Source organism: Arvicanthis niloticus, chromosome 12, assembly GCF_011762505.2.
Source record: "Arvicanthis niloticus isolate mArvNil1 chromosome 12, mArvNil1.pat.X, whole genome shotgun sequence".
NCBI lineage: Eukaryota > Metazoa > Chordata > Mammalia > Rodentia > Muridae > Arvicanthis > Arvicanthis niloticus.
This window is the reverse complement of record NC_047669.1, coordinates 7,775,936-7,791,135: the sequence shown is the minus strand read 5'-3', so window position 1 is coordinate 7,791,135 and position 15,200 is coordinate 7,775,936. Positions and strand designations below refer to the sequence as shown.

General features: G+C 51.1%; 1 protein-coding gene across 8 annotated transcripts; it reads right to left on the bottom strand.

Moving 5' to 3' along the window:
- Positions 1 to 76: 76 nt before the first annotated feature.
- On the bottom strand, positions 77 to 15,197 carry Vwa5b2 (von Willebrand factor A domain containing 5B2). Of its 8 annotated transcripts, none has more exons than XM_076942684.1 (21): positions 15,076 to 15,189; positions 14,633 to 14,705; positions 14,075 to 14,223; positions 13,825 to 13,995; positions 10,865 to 11,096; positions 10,552 to 10,709; positions 9,755 to 9,886; positions 9,431 to 9,555; positions 8,918 to 9,073; positions 8,162 to 8,272; positions 7,803 to 8,011; positions 7,602 to 7,713; positions 6,738 to 6,923; positions 4,588 to 4,759; positions 4,187 to 4,500; positions 3,630 to 3,819; positions 3,200 to 3,553; positions 1,456 to 1,593; positions 1,293 to 1,373; positions 988 to 1,193; positions 77 to 902 (listed from the first exon to the last, which is right to left on the bottom strand). In XM_076942684.1, the coding sequence occupies exons 3-21, from the start codon at positions 14,211 to 14,213 to the stop codon at positions 354 to 356; spliced, it is 3,735 nt and encodes a 1,244-aa protein (XP_076798799.1). In that variant the 5' UTR covers positions 14,214 to 14,223; positions 14,633 to 14,705; positions 15,076 to 15,189; the 3' UTR covers positions 77 to 353. The 8 variants fall into 8 exon arrangements, 7 of the variants coding, with proteins under 7 accessions (XP_076798799.1, XP_076798798.1, XP_076798796.1 ...); XM_076942683.1 differs by having other exon boundaries at positions 14,633 to 14,682; positions 15,076 to 15,157; XM_076942681.1 differs by having other exon boundaries at positions 14,075 to 14,888; positions 15,076 to 15,197.
- Positions 15,198 to 15,200: the final 3 nt, after the last annotated feature.

Below are 15,200 nucleotides of genomic sequence, written 5' to 3'. Positions count from 1 at the left end.
AAAGTTAGTGGTTGCTTCTGTCTACAGCAGTCTATGAGGTGCGTCTTCCCAACATGGAAACAAACAACTCATCAGGCAGTCTTAAGAGGCACTTTATTGCATAGGATTGGGACTGTAGCTCTCTCCTCTTCCATTAGCCTGTAGAGAGCTCAGAGCACATAGGAGGGGATGGAGTAGGAGAGAGAAGAGAGCACAGGCAGGCACTTTCTGTGATGCAAGAATACTGGGAGGGAGGTGTGTGTGAAGCAATGGAGGACAGCAGACTTCAACTTACTCTTTCCCAGCACCAAGAGACTGGCCCTGGGTGGCAGTGACTTTGTGTTGGGGGTCGCTAGCCAGAGCTGCAAGCAGTCTTACACATTCGAAGGGCTGTAACACAGCAAGTGTAGCTGCAGATTCTGGTCCCAGTGTCGCAGTAACAGAAAGAGCCCCCGGGCAGCAGCTTTAAGAGCAGTCAGATCAAGGCCATCCGGCAGGTGTTGGGCCCTCAGCCAGCAATCAGCTTTGGAAGCTGTCAGTTCCCACTCGCCAAAGGCAGCTGCACAGCGGTGTTCCAGCCATGCCAGGGCCACGGCTGTGGCCCAAGTGCGCCCTCGAAGATCAGAGCTTTCCTGCCTGTCCATTCCTTCTGAGGCCTCTGTATCCGAGCCCCTTCCACTGTCTACCTGGCCTGGACCCTCAGAGCCTGAGCTGGGGGACTGGCTGCAGGAGGCTGTGGCACTGTCACCTTGGCCGATACCAGGGCCCAGAAATGCCCAAGGAGATGAGGCTGAAGTGGGGCTGAGGCTGGCACGGTGTGCAGCAAAGGGCGAGGCTCGACACAGGCGTTCTTGAGGAATGCACACAGCTGCACAGAAGGGTTCATCCAGGCGGAAGGAGCCTGGTGCCTCTTGCAGTCGTACCTGAGGAGAGAAGAGGTGGGGGGAGAGGGGGCTGAGACAGAGCTGTGGCTCTAACGGTGCTACCCTCCACCTCCCCAGTCCTCACCAAAGGCAGGTAGTCATGGTTGCTGCTATCACTGCTGTTCTCGTGGGTTTGGCCCTTATTGGAGCTGCAAAGTCTGCGATGACGCCCCAGGCTGAGCCTGGACGAGGCTGGAGGCTGGTGGGGTAAGCCATGATGATCTCCAGGAGGAGATACGGGCTCCCCCAATGCTGACTTGGAGTTGTCATTTAGGTCCAGGTCCCAGGCACCTGCAGAACAGCCTCCCTGATGTCCTACAGTAGGGTCACCCAGTACCAGCAAGTGGTCCAAAGCCCACCTGTGTCCAATTCACTGCATTTGAGCCATACCTTTAGAGTGGACTGCTGTGGGCAGAGGAGTGGCAGCTAGATGGTCTTGAGAGGCAGACATGCCTGAGAGCTCAGCTGGATCTGCAAGAGTACAGGACTCAGTCCCACTGGGTTGCCAGTGAGGTGAGGGTCACACCTTAGAGTTCATCAGAGAAAGACATACCTGAACTCCACACCTGCAGGGCTCCAGGCAAGGCCTCCCTAGTGGTAGCATCTACAGCAACAGGGCAGGTAAAGCAGGATGGGGCAGAGCTGACCTTGCTTGTCTGAATGGCTCTGAGCCAGGACCTTCTGACTCTGCCTGTAAATCAAAGCAGTAGCAAGCTCAACTCTCACTATCTGTAGAAAGCTGCATAAAAAGTGCTGGAAAATGTGGGTCCTCTAACAAGCAGAACAAAAGGTGTCTCTGTCTCTGTTCCCTGCCATTGGACTGCCAAACTGGGTCTCAGTGGGAAAGGATATGCCTAGTCCTGCTGGGACCAGATATCCCAGGGTGGTACCCAAGGGGGGCATCCCCTTCTCTGAGGAGAAAAGGAAGGGATAATGGGGGAGGGATTTATAAGGGTGGAACTGGGAAGAGAAGGTGGGCTGTGACCACTGGGATGTAAATTAAACAAACACCACTGGAAAGCCAAACATGGTGTTTTTAATTCCAGCATTCCAGAGGCCAAGGCCTGCCACCATCTGTCTGTCTTTTCTTTTTCTTTTTTTATGATTTAAATGTAGGAAGCAGGCTGGGCACAGGCAAACTTTAGCGTACCCCAGGGCAGTGGGTGGCCCTCCACAGGACTTCAAGGAGGCTCTTTATTTTTGACAGAGTCATACTATGTAACCTAGGTTGGCCCAGAACTCACTCTCAATTTTCTTGTCTTAGCCTATCAACTGCTGGGGTTTCAGGCATATGCCACCACAGTCAGCACCGTATACATATCACATTACACATTACATATACATTATATATACACATTACATATACATTACACATTCACACATATACACAGCACCATATACATATCACATTACACATTACATATACATTATATATATATACACATTACATATACATTACACATACACACATATACACAGTTAGCACCATATACATATCACATTATACATTACATATACATTATATATACACATTACATATACATTACGCATACATATACACAATCAGCACCATATACTCATTTCAGCGCTATCCAGAACTTTCTGCAGGTATGAAAATGTTTTGTCTGCATTACTCATTAACCACATGTGACTGTTGAATACTTGCAGTGTAGCTAAGGACAGTGTAGACCGAGGTTTTAACTTGTATTTTTTTTTAACTTGTATTTGTAATAGTCTTGAATGGAAAGCTTAGTCTCATGTTTCAAGCAGTTTATTACAAGATCATATTACCTTCCATTTTGGCTTCTAGGAAACTTCCCAATTTTGGGTCCTATGCTGTCAAGAGTATATAACTTTAATGTCTGTCTTATAATATACCTTTATTTATGTTTCCTTTTATCATTATTATTTTATGTGTGGGAGTATTTTGCCTGCATGTATGTCTTTGTACTACTACATACATGCCTGGTGCCCACAGAGGCAAGAAGAGGGTGTTGGATCCCCTGGAATTAGAGTTACAGATGGTTGTGAGCCACCATGTGGGTGCTGGGAATTGAACCTGGTTCCTCTGGAAAAGAGGTCAGTGTTCTTGACCACTGAGCCATCTGTCTAGCCTTGATTTCCTTCGTTTTCACTCTTTCTCATTACTCTGCTAAATTTCTTACCTTGTCAATATGATGTGTCACCTCAAATCTTTTGTAACAAAGTAAGGAACAGGCTGATTTAACACAAATATGCACCTTCACCATTTTCTGTTTAAAGTCTTTGTGCCTGAAGTGTGTCTGCTAGAGACTTACCTTGCTCAGACGTGGTTTCAGCTCTTCCACGGAGGGCCAGCTGTTCATTGTCCTGGACCACAGAGGCTGCTGTCAGCCTGTGGAGTGCCTGATCCCACGCAGCTTCTCTCATCGGAAGTGATGCAGGCTGGGAGCCATCCCCAGGACCCCAGAGTTCCTCCAGCCCAACACCCACTTCCCAGCACATTGGCTGTTCCCCACACAGCCCCCGGATCACCACGTGACAACGTGGAGCTTGAGGAGGCAGAGGTTCTGCTGGAGGAGCTGATTCCCCATTGGGTGGCACAGCCTTGAATAAGAAGGGTGGCTCCATCAACATATCCCAGTCCAAGGGGGCTGGGGATAGCAGGTTTCCTGGGGAGAGATGTCAGGGGTATAGGCAACATGGTGGCTGCGCTCACTTTCCCACAGCTTCCCATCCAACCCTTACCTGAATCATCGAGGCCCTGACCCAGTTGTTGTCCTGGCTCAGGGCCTGATCCATCTGGTATTGCATCTAGAGAGGGGTGCCGGGGTCTACCAGGGACTGGGTTTGCCCGGCCTGAGGGAGATGAGAGACTTCTACCAGCCAGAGCTGCTCTTTGCCGACGGCCCAGTACCTCAGCGCTCACGGCTCCTACCTGTGTGTGAGAGATGGGAGGTCATTGGTCATTGGAATGCTGTGTTTCTAGCCACCATAGACTTGCAGCTACCCATAATTCCAGTCATCTCCTCATATTTCCCACTTCAGGTTGTTTCTTGACTCTTTATATCTTCATTGTCTTTTAACTTGCTCATCCTTCCTGACATACCTTACTTTCCTAACTCCCTCTAACAGTCATTCTGACTGAGCACCCGTGATGCATGTATTCATTACTGGCTGTGACACCATAGATAGAGTTGTACCCACCTATTTCTCTAGCTAGACTAATAGTAAACATTGCACACAGCAGATGGTAGATAAATGTTTGTTGGATACATGACAGATGAACAAGTACTAGATCTCACCTTGAATGGAGATGGTGGAGGTACAGGAAGTGGGCAGGAGCGGGAGCCTGCAGGTTCTACCCAGGCCAGGCTTCTGCAGCCCTGCTGAGAAGGGGGATCCAGGGGAAGGCTACCACTTGGGGAGCCAGGGCCTTGGGAGCCTGGGGACTCGCTACTGCAGGTGGAGCCTGGGCCTGGCTCAGGGCTGGCAGAACAGTGTGTAAGCACATACTGCTCCCGGATGTATGAGGACTGGAAGATGCGACGCCATATAGCTGTGTCAGATGAGGGATTTGGTCCAGGGTCCGTGACTGGGTCTGTCAGAGCTTCCATACCTGCTGGGACACAGGAGAATGGGCCCAGCCCTGACCCTTCCCTTTGTCATCTCCTACCCCACTACAAACATACACCAGAGGACTCACTCTGCTCTGAGCCTCCTACAGCCCATGGGCTCAACAGCTCTGCTGACACAGTGCCTGTTTCCAGTGGCTCTGTGGTGTGCGTAGGCTCAGTGCCAGGGCTGGTGGCGGATAACACCTCCTCTGGAGATGGGAAGACTGAACCGCCCAAGCTCTGCCAGCCAGGCTCTTGGCCCTGGGGAAAAAGATATTGAGGGAAAAGTACGCTAATTTTATAATATCTTTTTGCAAGCATAATTTAAAGATGGGTCATAAAAAGTAAAAGCTAATAATCCAGAAGTGAAAAACCAGTAAGAAATAAGGGCCAACAAAGTGGCTCAGAGGATAAAAGCACTTGCTGTGTAAGCCTGCCCTCTTGTGTTTGAACCCTGGAACCAATGTAAAGTAGAAAGGCAGAATAGAGTGTACAAAGTTGTCCTCTGACCTCCACATGTATGTTACGTGGCATGCATGCACCTCCACATACTCCGTTAAGTAAGTAAAAATGTATTAGTGTGTGTGCATCTGAGAGCCATAGCTCATTTGTGGAGGTCAGGGGACAACTTGCAGGAGTTGGTTCTCTCCTACCATGTAAATCCTGGGGACTGAACTCAAATCATCAGGTTGGACCCAAGCACCTTAACACACTGAGCCATCTCCCGAGCCTAAATGGTTTTTTAAAAATTAAAAATATGCTGTAAGATTTTGTCTCCTAAAAATGACAAGAAAGCTAAACCCATGATATCTCAACATGGCTGCCTAAACAAGACCAGAACAGTGACGATACCAATTACCAATTCTGCTAATGTAGAAGGGAGAAATTGCACCAGTTCCCACTCTTAGACAAAGAACTGCAGGCAACTAATGACTGTGGAGAAAGGACGGAATTAGCCTCTCCCAGGGAGGAGCTCCTGTTCCTAATTGTTTATCCAATACAAAGTAGTCAGCCCCAATATCATATACACACAATTAACATATAACAATAACAAAGAGAGGCTATCAGTTTGGGGGAGTAAGGGGGGACGTGGGAGGGGTTGAAGAGAGGAACTTGAAGGGGAGAAGTGATGTAATTATATCTTAATTAAAAATGTAAAATAGGGGCTGGAGAAATAGCTCAGTGGTTAAGAGCAGTGATTGGTCTTCCTGAGGTCCTGAGTTCAATTCCCAGCAACCACATGGTGGCTCACAAGCATCTGTAATGAGATCCAGTGCCCTCTTCTGGTGTGTCTGAAAAGAGCAATAGTGTATTCATATAAAATTAAAAAAAAATAAATCTTTAAAAATTTTAAAGGGAAAACAAGAGGCTGGAGAGTTGGCTCAGTGGTTAAGAACAATTATTGTTCTGTCAAGTTCTCTTTACAACAACCTATGGCATCATTTATGGCTGGAGAGATGGCTGAGAAGTTTTCATAGAAGACCCAGGTTTGGTTTCCAGCACCCACATGATAGCTCACAACCATCTGTAACTCCTTTGTCCTCTAAGAGCACCAAGCACACACGGGGTGCACAGCATGCAGGCAAATTGGAGTTATGGATAATTGTGAGTCAGCAGGAGGGTGTCGGGAACCAAACCTGGGTCCTATAGGAGCAAGAGCTCTGAACTACTGAGCCATCTCTCCAGCTAAGATGGTGCTTTCTGTAAGGGGCTATGTGAAATAGGTTTAAGTGTTTGCCACCAAGCCTGACAACCTAGGTTCAGGCCTCACAACCGACATAGTAGGTGGAGAGAACCAACTCCCACAAGTTGCCCTCTGACCTCCACATTACATACCACTGAGACATATGTATGTACACACACAGGTAAATGTAATTTTTAAAAATTCTAAAAGAAAACTAAGTGCAAATGCTTTGCAGGACCTCTCTGGGGGGATCCCAGGGCACTCTCTATGGGGGTCTAGGGGACTAGAGGATTTTTTTTTTTTTTTTTTTTGTTTTTGTTTTTGTTTTTGTTTTTCGAGACAGGGTTTCTCTGTGTAGCCCTGGCTGTCCTGGAACTCACTCTGTAGACCAGGCTGGCCTCGAACTCAGAAATCCGCCTGCCTCTGCCTCCCAAGTGCTGGGATTAAAGGCGTGCGCCACCACGCCCGGCGACTAGAGGATTCTTAGTGAAGACAGTTGAGATACAAGGACTTCAACCCTCCAGGCCCACCTGGCATACCCCAGCCCAGTCCTACCCCTAGAGCACGGGACCGGAAGCCATCCACCCTGAAGAGTGAGCAGTAGCCAAGCAGCTGGTCCCCAGGGTAGAGTGCCGGGATCTCCCGGGGCGTCAGCAGCGCCTCCACAGCATCCGGCACAAACCAGTCCACGGAGATGTCACTCAAAGCAGGTTCCAGTGCCTTCCGCAGAGCCTGTACCAGCTGCAAGGGGTGCCAAAGGACATGGGGGTGATGGGGAAGAAATGTCACAAACAGATGAAGCAGTCAGGCTGCCCTTCCCCCAGTGTCCTCTGCCCAGGCCTGCACTGGTAGGGATTATAATCAGGGATAGGAGGAGTTGGCTATGCGCAAGTAAAAGAACTGTGTACTCAGCCGCACGCCTTTAATCCCAGCACTTGGGAGGCAGAGGCAGGCAGATTTCTGAGTTCGAGGCCAGCCTGGTCTACAGAGTGAGTTCCAGGACAGCCAGAGCTACACAGAGAAACCCTGTCTCGGAAAAAAAAAAAAAAAAAAAACAAAAAACAAAAAACAAAAAACAAAAACCTGTGTACTCAGTCCCCAGGGCTCGGTCTTTCTCCTGGCCTGAACTTTGCCAACAAACAAGAGTTTAAGATGAGGTTCCTTTCAGGTCAGAACAGTAAGAGTCAGAGGCTGGCGAAAGGCTGTGCCCCCAGCCTTCCACAGCCTCCCTCCTGGAGGCATCAATAGTTGTCCTAGTTGACTTCTCAGGGTGAGAGAGACTGGACTAGAAAGTTCTGGTGAGAGCGCCAAGATCATAGGGTCCGACCAGGCTTCCTCTCAGATTCTTCTCTCAGATTCTGTGTCTATCTCTGGAGAGAGACCTCCAGGAGTAGGTAAGCAGCATAGGCTCACCCTCACCTTAGGCTGAAGTCTCTCCCCAGGCCTCAGGAAGTAAGCCTGCCCCCTGCTGAGGACAGACAAGTCACGAAGCAGCTGGTGGCAGGCAGGTGCCAAAGCAAAGGAGAAGCACCTGGCAGGGCAGGGAAGGGAAGCAGCTTTTACATTCAGGAATATCTTAGGGCTATCAATCTTAGCTAGTTACATCTGCCCACACTATACCTGGCTGCCCCTCTGTGCCACCTCATGAACTCCAGGGCTTGGTGAGTAGTGGCAGCCATTGGTGAGGCAGCAGTGATCAGGAACAGCTGTCGAGGGTGGGCCCTGTGCTGGGGTTGCCCTAAGGCCCAATCCAGTACAGCCAGGATATCAGGGGGACCACTCACAGTCTGAAGAGTCCCGATGCTCTCGCAGATGAGCTGCACAGTATCCTGGAGACAGAAGCCTTGGGCTGGGCTGGGCTGGGCTGGGCTGGGCTGGGCTGGGCTGGGCTGGGGGCTGGGGGCTGGGCTGGGGGCTGGGTTGGGATGGACTGGGCCGAAACATCTCCATGGAGCCCCAAAAGCCTGACCCATACTCACATCACTACAAGGCCGACTCTCTGGGAAGAGTGGCCGTACCAATGTCCCAAATATGGCTAGGTTGACTAGTGTCTGAGCTGGGAGGGATTTTACAGCCAAAACAATGGCATCCTGGGGAGAGCCAGAAAGGAGAAAAAAAAAAAAAAGTGAGAAGCCCCACTGGCACTGGTAGAGAACAAGGAATACCAGATTGTTTATCTTCTCCAGGCTGTAGTTAAACAGGGGACTGGCTGAGGTAACCAGAGAAGCCGGGAGCATGAGAGGAAGTGGGTCCCTGGGAACATATGGTCAGGAGCCTTGAAGTATGTGAGAGACATTTGGGTGTGGGGCTCTCTGGAGGAGAGAGAGAGCCAGAGCCAGAGAGACAGAGAGAGAGAAAGTTTTCGTCTCTGTGTCTGGCTTATAGAGTATGACTCTGTAGAAAAGAGAGACTCTGGCACCAGAGATGGTGACATACATCTTTAATCCCAGCACTTGGGAGACAGAGGCAGGTGAGTTCAAGACCAACCTGGTCAACAGAGTGAGTTCCAGGACAGCCAAGGCTACATAGACAGACCCTGCCTCAGTGAATCAATAAGCGTGGCTCTTGGACTCTGGCAGAGACACATTCGTGTATGAAAGAGGCAGAGGTGGATGTGTTCCCTCTCTGGTAGATAGCATGTCAAGCAACAAGGTAACTCCTGACCTCTAAAGGCTGTCTCAGCCTTCCTCAGCTGCTGCCACGCCCAGGGTTGCCACACATTGAACTCCACATGCCTTGTGTCCTGCAGCACTGCCATCTAACAGGAAGAGGAGCTCCCGGGTAGCTGCATTCAGGTGTCCAGGCTTGGAGCTCAGGTCTGGGCAGAAGTTCAGCACCAGCACAGGGTTCAGCAAGATGTCCTTATGGAAACGTCGCTGCAGGAACCACACCTGAGCACAGCAGCCTAAGTTAGTCTGAGCCTGGAGCAAGGCAGCTCTGTCCAGGTGGAGCAGAGGGACCAGACTTGGGGCCTTTTTCTGTTCGATTCACTTAGAGGGGGCTGTTTTTTGAATGACAGCACAGATGTTGTCTACCTACATAAGACCTGCCTCCACCCACAAAGACCTATCTCAGAGACATTCATGCAGGGCTTTCTGAGACTATGGATGTGCTCTGTGATGGTGGAGGCACATACTGAGAGAGCAGACTGTGAACAGAGGGCCCTTGTCCTGACATGGTCCATCTTCCTGTTTCTTACGTACAGTTTCAGACAGCACCAAAGCTTGGCCTTACATAGATAGCCATACCTGCCTTTCCCCATCACTGTCTCTTTGCTGCAACCTTTGGAAGTCATGGCGGGCCCTCACTTGGGCCTCATATTCTGCTGAACTCAAACTGCCAGCCTCCAGCATCAAGTGTGGCTGATGGGGCTCTGAAAAGAAGAGTCACAACTCTGTCAGGTAGTCCCTGCCCCCGAACCCCCAGACTGCTGGGCCCTTCTGTCTTCAGAAGACTCCAGCATTCTCCAAGATGACTTGGTCTTGCTTGGGGTCTTGAACTGTCATTGAAAACTGCTTCCATGCCATTCCTAAGCATAGCAGAGCTGTCCCACTATGTGCCCCATCTCTCACCACTGGGGTACAAGAGGATCTCCAAGGCCCGATCACACTGGTGGCCCTCTGCCAGGGTGACACATATGGTTGCTGCAGAGCTGGCATGAGGGAGAGCATCGGCACGCAGAGCATGAGAGGGGCTCTCCAGGCCTTAGAAGAGAAGTAAAGTGGGCTCAAAGTCACTTCACTTCAGGCTCCAAGAGCACAGGTACTGGGTTTCCAGATAACAGTGGCTATGGGCAGGGATTATAGCTAATTTAGCTGAGTGCTGAGTCTTATCTTATATAGACTTATATAAGACTTATACAGGCTTATACAGACAAGGAAGGAGTTAGCCGCTTAAAGGGGCTAGAATGTGATGAGTTCCCAGGCCTGTGCTGGAGCTGGTCAGAAGGCTACACACTAAATTAGCATCCTCCCCCACCTCCACCCCCCACCCTTGGCCTCTTGCACAAAGAAAAGCTACTCCTTTACTTGGGCCAGTACCACTGTATCTCTCTTGATACTGGTGAATGGAGTAGTATATAAATTCGAGTGTGGAAACCAGTCTGGCATAGGCAGTGCAGGCAGGGGAGTCAGGAGTGCAAGGTCATACTTGGTTACATAACAAGTTTGAGGCCAGCCTGGACTATATGAAACTCTGCCTCAAACAAACAAACAAACAAACAAGCAGGCTAAAGCAAAACTACTAATTAGCGATTCCTAAGACAAGCAGCTGTCTTCTTTTTACCCCTGTCCTCTCACCTATGAGCTGCAAATTCTTTCCCAGTCTGACAACAATGATAGAGTGGCTAGGTTAGACCAGATACACCCACCTGCCAACAGACATGGTCCAGTCACTAGCATCTCGAAAGAGAAGGTATATGGAGCTGGACAGCGAGCAGGGCCTGAGAACACATCTGGAGGGGCAGTTGGCTGATCCCAGGTCAGCCTTTCTTCCTCAGGGCTGCCTACCCCGAAGCAGCTGGTAGGGCTGGAAGAGAGCATGGGGAGGGTTGTTAGGCTACTGTGAAGTTCACTAGCCTTTCTAGCCGACTGGCACCCACCCTTCTTCACTCCGTCTAGCCCCTGCGGCCCCCTCACCCTCACTAGACCCAGAAAACTTGAGGGAGGGATGAAGAGAATCACCATAGGCCCAACCTGTCGTCACAGAGCCCCGGAGACCTGGGGGACCCTGGCAGGTTTGGCTGGGCCAGTGGGGTGAACACAGTGGGCAGGGCCACATGCATCACCCCATCAGGCCTGGAGGGCAACTCCCGGCTGCTGCACAGGGTCACTGTCATGGTACCAGCTGCAGCCACAAGGCCAGTGGGCAACACCAGTGTGGACCGGGCTTGGGCCAGATCCAAGACAAGATGACCTATGATAAGTAAGAAAAGATTTCAGAGAGCACTAGAAGGGGATGGGGGAGATATCGATAGGGGTGGGTGGACACTGAGGCACAATGCCAGGCAAAGCGGGACTTTGCGTAGTGGGCAAGGCACATGAGGCAGGATGACACATGAGGTGAACGATGGTGGGAGAGTCAGGTTGATAGAAGGAATGGGCTGTCAACAGGCAAGAGCACAGCGAAGTAACCACGAATGGAGGACTGAAGAGAAGGGGCCTATCCACTCCTGGAAGGCCCATTCTTCCCCTATCTGCCCCTTCCTGTTCAATCTTAGTTTGCAATCACCCTAAAGAGCCTCTCTTGTGAACTGACACCTCCCTCTAGACTGGGACCTGATATGTTCACAAATTCTCTGCTCATGAAAGGTGGGAGGACTCCCCAGGACTCACTAAGGTGCCTCCTGGATTCTACCTTGTCAAGAAAGTTAAGGCTGCTTACAAGCTGGAGGACACAAAACAGCATTTACATGCAAAGCACAGGCTCTTTGAGGTGGGGGGAGGGGTGGGCATGGGAGGGAAATGGGGTAGGGAGTGGGTGTGTATTTGAAAAGATTTTCCACTGCTGCTGGATGCGACAGCACAGTCTGGTCCCTGTTCACCTCTACAGCCATGTTTTGCTTTATCTAACAATCATTTGTTCATCTTTCCCAGAAATACTTGCTGAACAAGATAAAGGAAGAAAAAGATAAAAAGAAAGGAGGAAGATAAGAAATAGAAAATCTAGCACTTGGGAGGCAGAGGCACATCGGCTCTCTGACAGTTGGAGGCCAGCCTGGTCTGTCAAATGGGCTCCAGGACAGCCAGGGCTACACAGAGAAACCCTGCTGTGGTTTTTTTGTTTGTTTGTTTGTTGTTTTCAAGACAGGGTTTTTCTGTATAGCTCTGGCTGTCCTGGAACTCACTCTGTAGACCAGGCTGGCCTCGAACTCAGAAATCCGCCTGCCTCTGCCTCCCAAGTGCTGGGATTAAAGGCGCGTGCCACCACCGCCCGGCCCCTGTTGTGTTTTATAAAAGGACCAGGATATGTTTTGTCCAGCCAGGTATGGTGAGGTGGAAGGGGTGCCTTGGCAGGTCCACACTGAGTCTCTCTTCCCCCTAAGGTGGATTGGTATAGTGTAGAATAGTTTACTTAGGGAATGGGAAGGGGAGTTGATAAGGGAGTAGAGACAGAGAGAGACAAAGAGAGAGACAGAGAGAGAGACGGACGGACAGACAGACAGACACAGAGACAGAGAGACAGAGACTGGTCTGATGGCTTTTGCCTTTAATCCTAGTACTTTTGAGGCAGAATCAGGCAGACCAGCCTGTCCTGACAGAAGAATAGAGTCAGGTTTTGAATCTTAGCTCTGTAACTTCTAATTGTGTCACTTGATAATCCTCTTGGGAACCCTTCATTTCCTCATCCATAAAATGGAGAACATAATTATATCCCAAAGATTATGGTGAAGAATAAATGGAGAACTAATGCATAGCACCCAAAATCTAAGGTGCATGGCCATCGCTTTTGGTCCCAGTAAGAGGCTGAAGGAGGCAGTGTACACTCTGTGGTCTTTATATGCAGAATACATAGGCGTTGTGAGCTGAAACCCACTTGGGGTCCTGTGCATTCATAACCGTGTTTACACCGTTGCCCCCTAATCTCCCTTCACCAATTCCCACTCCTCCAGTTAAATGTTAGTTCCTCTTTCTGGAACATTCCTGGGGCTAGAGCCCAGACCTTGTTCTCGCTTCTACCTGTCTGTTAGGCTTAATCCAACTCTCCACACCATTGGATTCGGTCTTTTTTTTTTTTTTCCTGATAATTATATGGGCAAGAATCAAATGTGTACATAAATAAATAAACAAATAAATAGGATGCAAACCACAGAACACAGCACAGGGCAGGACTTCCATGCCCTCCAGCACTCACTGGGCCCCTTTGTCCCAGGTTCTATGCTAGATGACCTAGAAATGACCAAAGCACAGCCCCAAGCTCAGGAGCCAGTGTTTCGGGAGAGATGGACAAGCAGATACAGTGACATTTATTCTCCCTCTTAAGTGCTTCTGGCTGGGGAACAAAGGGAAGAGCACAATCAATTATTTGTGGAGGATAAGGGGGAATTTCATAAGGCGAAGCATTTGAATAACTCTCAGAGAACAAGTACAAACACATTAGTTAGAACCAGGGATGGTAGAGCAGGGCAGTATAAAAGGAGCATGAGCGACGGGTGAGAGCCTGGGCTGTTAGCTAGGACGGTAGATTTGATTCTGGAGACAGTCAGTTCACAGGTTCGCCAGGCCTGGCTCATGCGTGTAACCTAAGAGGTAAAGGACTGGGGAATGCTCCCTTGGGGAGGAGTGCTATTCTGCCTCATCCTAAAAAGACTTTGGACACCTGGACAGTAGAGGTCTTTGGTACCCTCTAAGCTACTTAGTGCCTGTTGTGTCTGTCTACCTGGCTGCGAACCTCAGACTCCGCCTGGGCCACATTCTTTCAGCACCAGGTCCAGGTCAGATACCCAGTCCATGACTGCTGGATAAAGGGATGATCAATGGATGAAAATAAAATTAGTGTCTGGAAGAAGAAAGAAGGCTGGTGTGGTGGTGTTCGCGGGAGGCACGAGGGTGCAAGAACCTGAGCTGTGGCTGGCATTCGAGGGCTCGGGCTCGGGTTCGGGCTCGGGCTTCGGCTCGGGCTTCGGCTCGGGCTTGGAACTTACCCTGTGCGCAGCGGCGGGGAGTAGAGGTCCCTAGTCCCAGGCCCAGAGCCCGACAGCAGGCAGCCTGCGATCGGCGCCGGCTCTGCAGCTGGAAGGAGACGCGCCGTCCGGCAGCCTCCGCCTCGAAGCCAGATACCACTTCTGCCTCAGCCAGAGGGTACACGAACACGCCTGCGAGCAGGAACGGGCAGACCTGCTGTTGAACCCCGCCTGGCATTTGCAATCTCCCGGCGCCCGCACCAGGTCTCACCGTCCACGGGCTGGGGCTGAGGGTTGTGGTAGGTGAGCCGGGCACGCAGGCTAAGGCAGGGTCCCTTGGCATAGGCTCGGACGCAGGAATCGGTGAGTGGCAGCGGCGTCCAGCTGGTGGGGCAGTACAGACCGGGCATGGTGCCCACCCTGTGTGAACAGGGGCTGGATGAGGGGCTCGCCCCGCTCCAGCGTCATGAAAGCTAGCTATGCTACCTGACCCTAAATCGGGTACCTGGACCTGGGGACAAAAGCTAGCAGAGGGAGCAAGGCTGAGTCGAGAGCCCCCAACCCCCAAGCCTCAGCCTCCAGGCAGACAGGTGGCGGGGTAAATAGGAAGAGGGTGTGTGTGTTCGGGGATGGAAAGATGGGCATCCTCGTCCGTTACCTGGGTAGCAGGAGCAGAGAGCAGCTCTCCGCAACGCGGGAGTGGAGGGTTAATGGTTAACCCTCCAGTCCAGGCGTTCGCCAGTCCCGCTGCGGGCTGCGAGCGGGGGGTAGGGTGGGGTGTCCACAGCTGTTCCTGCACCTTTTCGGAGCCTCACCACCGCCCCCGTACCTGCCCCCTGCCTCCTGGCTCTCCACGGTTGCCAGCTGTCGGAAGTAGCGCTTATGGAGAGATGGAAGATACTCTGGGTGGAGAGCAAAGGTTTAAAGGGCCAGCATTGCCCCAGGCGCCCCTCGCTCGCAAGGGTCCCCAGGGACAGGGTGAGGTCGGGAGCTGAAAGGGCTGCAGTCTTTATCTCTCCTTGCCTGTCGTGACTGGAGTACTGAGACAGGTTGTAGACCGGCTTGAAAGGTTGCAGTAGGAAGAACTAGAAAGGGACGGGAAAATGCGTCTCGGGAGGGCAGATGTGCAGAGGTGTCACAGCAGCGGGAGTCCATGTGATCTGTCTAGGGCAGCTCTCCCCGCCCTGGCTGGCCTGAGACTAGGTTGCCACAGGGGATGCTACAGGGTGGGTCTTCGGATCGCCCCCTCCCTTTGGGCAGCCCAAGCCTCACCGTCACTTCTTGGTGGAGTTGTGGGGCTTTGCGACCAGACGAGAGTGGGTGATGCTTCCTCGGAGCTCCAGACTGCCCTTGTTCCTGCACCTGCGCGATCCACCTCCGGACTACTGCTGAGATCC